Source organism: Cherax quadricarinatus, chromosome 27, assembly GCF_038502225.1.
Source record: "Cherax quadricarinatus isolate ZL_2023a chromosome 27, ASM3850222v1, whole genome shotgun sequence".
NCBI lineage: Eukaryota > Metazoa > Arthropoda > Malacostraca > Decapoda > Parastacidae > Cherax > Cherax quadricarinatus.
In genome coordinates this window covers 27,282,492-27,290,621 of record NC_091318.1, presented here as the reverse complement: position 1 = coordinate 27,290,621, position 8,130 = coordinate 27,282,492, and the positions used below count along the sequence as shown (strand labels likewise).

Sequence of the window (8,130 nt, the reverse complement as noted above, 5' to 3'; positions counted from 1 at the left end):
CACTCGCGTAAGCACCTGTGGCTGTAACAGTACCCCTGTCAACACCTGTAGCTGTAACAGTACCCTTGTCAATGCCTGTGACTGTAACAATACCCAATACCCGCAGCTATAACACCCTCGTCAACACTCATGTCTGTAGCAACACCCGTGTCAACACCCATGTGAGTAGCAACACCCGCGTCCATAGCAACTCTCAGAGCTGTCGCTGTTGATCTTAAATATAAGGTATTTTTAGCGTAGACGCTACAGGGACTGTTGAAGAGTCATCTGCGTAAGTAGCTCCCGAGAAGGTAGACAGGGTGTGTAGATGCGTTACCTACACGCGTAGACAGGTTCTAGAAGCGTAGGTGACCTATTATTGCCAGTACATGCACTGGGAAGCGCCAGATCCGTAGGGGTTACATGGGCCCTTCGCCGGTATTCCCCTGAAGGGCGTGAGGTGTGTAAATAAGACCCAGACGCGTCGTGAAGTGCGTAGACATGCGTTGTCGGAGTAGGTGGGGCACAGTGAAAGTGCGCATGCGTAAAGATTGTGTCAATTTAGATGTACTGCGTCATGGGTCATGCGCAGGACTCGCAGACAGTATTTTGCCTTTTCAGTTCCTTATTTAGAAAATGTATACATTTTAATCCCTAAAAATATACCGTGCCAGATAGATAGATAGATGTGAGGGAAAAGTAGGTGTAAGTGGGGTTAAGGTTGTTCGGGCACCCAGGAACCATTAGCGAGTTACGTTGCGCGCGCACACACCCCCCCCCTCTCTGGCGGGCTGGGGCAAAACTAGTTCCTGGTGTCCGATTTGTTAAAGTTTCTACTCCTGGTAATATTGACCTTACCTGGTGTGGATGGAAGTTTGGAGAGTCACTTCGCCTCCACTCTTCTCCTAATCAGGTAGGGTGATCTACCAGGAGTATTACTGTTTGTTCTTTTCTAGTGTTTGCTGGTTACCAGTAATGATTTTGGCCTTTATCATTCTTTTTCTTTCTTAGATGTTATATTATCATGACTATGGGTAACCAGTTTTATTTTCTCTTATTTGTCAGCTCTGTTCCTGGCGTGGTCTTCCAGGATAGACGCCAGATAAAGGGGCAAGACGTGTGTTAATAATACTTATTAACATTATTCTACAACTACCGGCCCTTACCTATACTACTTGTGCTCCATCCAAGTGGTAGGAGATTCCAGAACATCGGATTACCATCTGCCCAGGATAACCTACATAAATAACATCAGAGGAACTACCTAGGGCCATACCTACTCCTACCCAACTACCTGAATTGAAGGCCATATTTTTTTTATTATATTTAAATTTTAAGTAAAATTCTCAAAAATCATTTTATCTTGTTTTTCCTTAAATCATTTCTTTATTTATTTATTTTTCCATTAGTTTCTTTTGTTCAGTTGGAAGGCGTTCCACTGACAATGGCGACCTTGCCAGGATACGACTCTTGAAGCAACATCGTCCTGATGGTTCAACTGGTTGTGAGTATAACATTTAAGATAGAAAAGGGTGAGTTAGTTGAGGTGTCAAGTCATTACTGGTAGTCTGGTTGACTTACCGTTGTTTGGTTCTAAGGTTCGGTTTAGAAGTTTACCTATTTGTTGGACCTGGGGAACTTTGATGATAACCCCTCCTGTGTGAACCGTGTGTATTTTGCTTAGTGAAGGCTATTGAGCCCACAAGTGTATTCTTCCAGGGAGAAATATTTATTTCATTTTCTACTTTGGGAAGTTTAAAGTGTGCGGACTGTGTCCCTCTTTTGTAACAGACGTTACTGTTAATTTTAATTGTCAGTTGAAGTTGGGTGCTTAATATTTCTTTTTACAAGATGGATTCTTTAGATTTCTGGTTGAAAGCTGGAAAGGAAATGGGATTTACTGGACAAAGCCTTGATAGTTACATTACTGCTAAAATGGCTATTGAAGAGAAAAAGGAACAGGAAAGACTAGCTATTGAAGAGAAAAAAGAACAGGAAAGACTAGCTCGAGAAGAGAAAAAAGAACAGGAAAGACTAGCTCGAGAGGAAAAAAGACTAGCTCGAGAAGAGAAAAAGGAACAGGAAAGACTAGCTCGGGAAGATAAAATCGAACAGGAAAGGATAGCTAGAGAAGACAGAGTTCAGGCAAGAGAGGTAGCCTTCAAAATGAAGGAAATTGAAGAACAGGCTAAGCAGAGGGAGTTAGAACAATCAAGGTTGGAATTAGAAGCCAAGAAGATAGAACTATCTAAACAGAAAATAGATGAAGGGGTACTAGAATATCCTTCCCAAGAACCTAATATTAGGATGCCACAAATACCACCTTTCTCAGAACAAGATGACATAGCGGCATATATTACTAGATTCGAGAGTACTGCTACTCTCTGTGACTGGCCATCAGATTCTTGGGCTACTAGGCTTGGCTTACTACTGTCAGGTTCAGCATTAAACGTCTATTCCACTCTACCCTCTGATGTTATTTCTAGTTATAGCCTGCTGAAGAAAGCTATACTACAGGCTTTCAAAAAAACTACTCATCATTACAGGTCGGAGTTTAGACACATTAAAATAACTCCTAATCAAAATTATATGCAATTCTTAACAACACTTTTCAGATTATTTGATTCGTGGATTGATAGTGCTGAGGTTGACCACGATTTCGAATCTTTACGAGACCTGATGGTAAGAGATCAATTCCTTTCTTCTGTAAACTCTGACTTACGAATATTCATTAAAGAACGAAACGTTCATACGGCTGCAGAAATGGCACAAGCTGCTGATATATATGCGTGCGCTCATAATAACTACCCTAAAGAGCGTAGCAGATATAAGCCTGTTGTGCCTAAGCAATCTGAGGGATCCAAACCCTCCGTACCTAAGAATTCCACGGCCTTCACAGTAAAGTGTTTCAACTGTAATGAGTGGGGTCATAGAAGGCCCGACTGTCCTAGAAAAAAAGGTGAAAATGTCGGTAAATGTTTCACTGAATCAAACATAAACGCACCTTTTAGTGAAGGTACAGTCAATGGTATGAATGTGTCAACCATTCTTAGAGACACAGGATGTTCCTGTATTGTTATCTCGAGTAAGCTTTTCCCTAACCTAGATTCTTCACGTTATAAGTCCACTAAGTTAACTGACTATTTAGGAAGAAGCGATTCTTTTCCAACAGTCAGATGTTTTGTTAGGTGCAAATGGTTCTCAGGATGGGTAGATGCCGTAGTTGCCCCGATAACCTCGTGTTCTGTTTTGGTTGGGAACATACAAGGGGCTGCTTTCCCATCTGAGAAGGACTGTTTGGAATTTGGAGTTTCCAAGGAAGGGTTGGAACCTAATATCTCTGTTTCTTCACAGATAGTTCCAGATGAGATTCAGTTGGATAACCTAAATCAGAGAGCTGATGGTTACAAAACTCCGGTAACACCTTTAGTAAGTCAGTCACTTGAACTGGACAACGCAGACGCCAGTGGAAAACTACGTGGGGCACAATCTATACAACAACTAGACTCAATTAACGTCGTTACCAGAGCTCAGTCTAAGGTAAAACCTATCCACCCATTAGTTCTTTCCAAAGGAAAGCCAATCGAGCTGTCTCATATAGATTTAGAGGGTCTTCAAAAGACTTGTCCTTCCTTAGAGGAATCTCGGAAGTTAGCTTTAAATGGCAAGGTGACCCAGAGAAAGAAATTTTCTTACAAGTTTGAGTTCAAACACGATCTTTTGTACAAGACTATAGAGTCTGCGGACAAACCCAATGACGTTGGTCGAAGCCTGTTAGTCATTCCGCAGGATTGCCGTGAAACCATTTTAAAGATTTCGCATGACTTGCCAGTCTCTGGCCATTTTTCACATAGGAAGACCTATAATAAAATCAAGGACCTATATTTCTGGCCTAGCATGTCCTCTGACATCTATAAGTACTGCAGATCATGTCACGTATGTCAACTTTCCACGCAGAAGGGTAGAACTAGGAGAGTTCCTATGGTAAAGATGCCAATTTTCTCAGTCCCTTTTGCAAGGGTTGCAGTAGATATAGTTGGTCCTATCACACCTCGCTCATCAGGAGGCCATAAATATATTTTAACTATGATTGACTACGCGTCCAGCTTCCCAGAGGCGGTACCCTTAAAATCCATTACGTCCATAGAAGTCGCAGAAGCCTTATTTTCTATTTTTTCACGTGTAGGTATACCTCGTGAAATTCTGTCGGATAAAGGGGCTCAATTCACTTCAGAATTAATGGAACACGTTTATCAACTTGTGGGTGTTAAACCTCTTTTCACTACACCTTACCATCCGATGTGTAACGGAAGAGTGGAGCGACAACATGCCATCCTAAAGTCAATACTAAAAAAACTATGTATTCTTAAACCAACGGATTGGCATAGATTTTTACCATGTGCTCTTTTCGCAATGCGCGAGATTCCAAGTGATTCCCTTGGTTATTCCCCTTTCGAATTGCTTTATGGGAGACAAGCTCGTGGTCCACTATCTATTTTGAATGAACTTTGGTCCAAAGATATCAAACCTGAGGTTCAAAACAGCTATCAGTTTCTTTTAGATCTAAGGGAAAGGTTGGAAGAAACCGCAGATTTGGTCAGTAAAAACCTAGAGATGTCTATGGAAACATACAAGACCTATTTTGACCATAAAAGCTCCAAGCGCACGTTTAATGTTGGTGATGAAGTTTTAGTTCTCCTACCTGACAAATCCAACAAATTGCTAATTACATGGCGCGGACCGTATAAAGTAGTGAAGGTCTGCAATAAGGTAGATTATATCTTGGATGTCAAGGGTAGAGAAAGAATGTATCACGTCAATATTTTGAAACGGTACCATCGAAGAGAAGTTAATCTTTGCGTAAATGCCTTTGACGAAGATACTTCTTCTTTCGGCTTGGATACAAGTGGTGATTCGTACGAATGTAGAATTTGTATTATAGATGACGAGTCTTTTACAGAATCGAAGGAGCTACTGGACATCTTAACGCATGATCCCTCACCAAAGAAGTCAAATGTCAACATTAACAACGACTTGTCGAATAGGCAAAAGTCTCAAGTAAGTGCCTTAGTAAACACATTTTCTGACGTATTCACAGAGGTACCAGGACTTACCACCACTATTGTACACAAGATTGAATTGTCGGATCATGAACCAGTAAGGCGGAAAATCTACCCTGTTCCCGTTCACTTACGGAAAACTTTTGATAATGAGGTTGACAAACTATTTAACTTAAATATCATAGAACCTTCGAAGTCGGCTTTCTGTTCACCAGTTGTTATGGTTAAGAAACCCGATAATTCTTACCGACTGGCACAAGATTTTCGTTATCTGAATACTATAACTAAATGGGATGCAGAACCCATGCCAGTAATTGATCATGACTTGTATAAATTCCATGACTGCAAATTCTTCTCGGAATTAGACATCTCACAAGCATACCATCAAGTGCCATTACACCCAGACTCTAAACCATACACTGCTTTCCCTACTCATAGAGGTCTAATGCAATACCGCACAATGCCTTTCGGCTTGGTTACCGCGTGTGCCACGTATATTAGGCTTATGAGAATAGTTCTTTCTGATCTAAAGAATGTATCAGTGTATTTTGATAATATTTATATCATGACAAATGTCTGGGAAGACCATCTAAATACACTATCGCTTGTTTTGAAAAGACTAAGAACTCATGGACTTACAGTTAAACCACAAAAGTGCTTTCTTGGCTATCATAAGGTACAATACCTTGGGTTCATTATCTCTGATAACAACTTTTCACCACTTCCTAATAAGACCAAAGCTGTTTTAGAAAGTACGTTCCCTGCTACCAAAAAGTTATTAAGAAGTTTCCTTGGATCTGTAAACTTCTATAGAAACTTCATACCAAATCTAAGTAGCTTAACTTCAGTTCTTACAGACTATTTGAAAAAGGGTGTCAAGGAACCTCTTAGTTGTTCTGAGGAAGCCAACCAAAGCTTCGAAGAAATTAAGAGTATATTTTCAAACCCCCCTGTCCTAAAATTACCAGATATTAATAAAATATTTTGTCTCCGAACAGATGCCTCCCATTCTGGACTCGGGGCTGTACTACTTCAATATTATGAGGAGACACCTTTCCCAGTATCTTTCGCCAGTAAGAAGCTTCTGCCCAGAGAAGAAAGATATTCCACTGTGGAGAAAGAATGTTATGCTTTAGTATGGGGTATAAGTAGATTTAAATACTACCTATACGGTAAACCCTTTGTGCTTGAAACAGATCACAAGCCACTGATGTACTTGGAAAACTTTAAAGGGTCAAATAGCAGACTCTTGAGATGGGCTCTGGCTATTCAGCCCTATAAGTTTAAAGTCGTTTATATTTCTGGCTCTGAAAACCACTTTTCAGATTGGCTGAGCCGAGGTTGTATTTAGTGCTTTTCCCTCTGTTCGTTGACTTATTGACTCCGTCCATAAGTTTTGGAAGGGGGTATTGTGAGGGAAAAGTAGGTGTAAGTGGGGTTAAGGTTGTTCGGGCAACCAGGAACCATTAGCGAGTTACGTTGCGCGCGCGCACACACACCCCCCCCCCCTCTCTGGCGGGCTGGGGCAAAACTAGTTCCTGGTGTCCGATTTGTTAAAGTTTCTACTCCTGGTAATATTGACCTTACCTGGTGTGGATGGAAGTTTGGAGAGTCACTTCGCCTCCACTCTTCTCCTAATCAGGTAGGGTGATCTACCAGGAGTATTACTGTTTGTTCTTTTCTAGTGTTTGCTGGTTACCAGTAATGATTTTGGCCTTTATCATTCTTTTTCTTTCTTAGATGTTATATTATCATGACTATGGGTAACCAGTTTTATTTTCTCTTATTTGTCAGCTCTGTTCCTGGCGTGGTCTTCCAGGATAGACGCCAGATAAAGGGGCAAGACGTGTGTTAATAATACTTATTAACATTATTCTACAACTACCGGCCCTTACCTATACTACTTGTGCTCCATCCAAGTGGTAGGAGATTCCAGAACATCGGATTACCATCTGCCCAGGATAACCTACATAAATAACATCAGAGGAACTATCTAGGGCCATACCTACTCCTACCCAACTACCTGAATTGAAGGCCATATTTTTTTTATTATATTTAAATTTTAAGTAAAATTCTCAAAAATCATTTTATCTTGTTTTTCCTTAAATCATTTCTTTATTTATTTATTTTTCCATTAGTTTCTTTTGTTCAGTTGGAAGGCGTTCCACTGACAATCAGACCAGCTAGCAGCACCTCTAACTCGCATCTTTCAGCACTGCCTAGCACAGTGTAAATGGCCCTCTCTATGGAAAGAGGCAAATGTAGTCCCTGTTCACAAAAAGAAGAGCAGAGCAGAAATCAGCAACTACAGACCAGTGCCACTCCTGTCAATCACTGGTAAGATCCTTGAGACAATAATCTCAAGACAAATGGCAGAGTTTTTTGACTACCACTCACTACTTTATGATCGTCAATATGGCTTCAGGAAAGGTTACTCTGCTGCTGATCTGTTGTTAAACCTCTCCACTAAGTGGCACCAGTCACTGGATGAATCCAAAATCAGCTGTGTGGTAGCACTGGACATAGCTGGCGCTTTCGACCGGGTGTGGCACCTGGGCCTCTTAGCAAAACTTCAAGCACTAGGAATTGCAGGCTCTACGCTATGTCTCCTCAGTGATTACCTTCATGGTAGATCTCTAAGGGTAGTTCTCAATGGAACGGAATCAGCAAGACATCCTATTGGGGCAAGTGTTCCACAAGGAAGCGTGCTGGGACCATTGTTATGGAATGTCTACTTCAACGACCTTCTTCATCTCATCCCAGAATCACATGCATATGCAGACGACTGTACACTGACATTCACTTATCCAAGAGAAGAAATGCCAGCTGCTCTAAGCTACATCAATCACCAGCTGAGAGCTATATCAGCTTGGGGAAATAGATGGCAAGTAACATTTGCACCTGAGAAAACGCAAATGATGATCGTCTCTAGGCACCATGATGGTAATGCTGGTGCAGTAGTAAGGATGAATGGGAGGGTGTTGGCACCTGGAGAAGAAGTTGATATCCTTGGGGTGAAATTTGACTCCAAACTAACCATGAAGAACCATGTTGTAAATCTTGCAAACAAGGCAGCCAGGAAGCTTACAGC

At 41.2% G+C, this 8,130-nt stretch overlaps 1 protein-coding gene across 1 annotated transcript; it reads left to right on the top strand.

Annotated features, from left to right (window-relative positions):
* Positions 1–1,495: 1,495 nt before the first annotated feature.
* Positions 1,496–7,124, top strand: LOC138853286 (uncharacterized). Its single transcript, XM_070089157.1, has 2 exons — positions 1,496–3,519; positions 6,834–7,124. The coding sequence occupies exons 1-2, from the start codon at positions 1,831–1,833 to the stop codon at positions 6,861–6,863; spliced, it is 1,719 nt and encodes a 572-aa protein (XP_069945258.1). The 5' UTR covers positions 1,496–1,830; the 3' UTR covers positions 6,864–7,124.
* The last annotated feature ends 1,006 nt before the right edge of the window (positions 7,125–8,130 follow it).

Excerpts from the sequence above, each read along its gene's own strand:
- LOC138853286 (XM_070089157.1), top strand. The coding sequence starts at position 1,831 with ATGGATTCTTTAGATTTCTGGTTGAAAGCTGGAAAGGAAATGGGATTT. Across the intron at positions 3,520-6,833 it reads TTACCAGAGCTCAGTCTAAG|CTCTGTTCCTGGCGTGGTCT; the intron begins GTAAAACCTATC and ends CTTATTTGTCAG.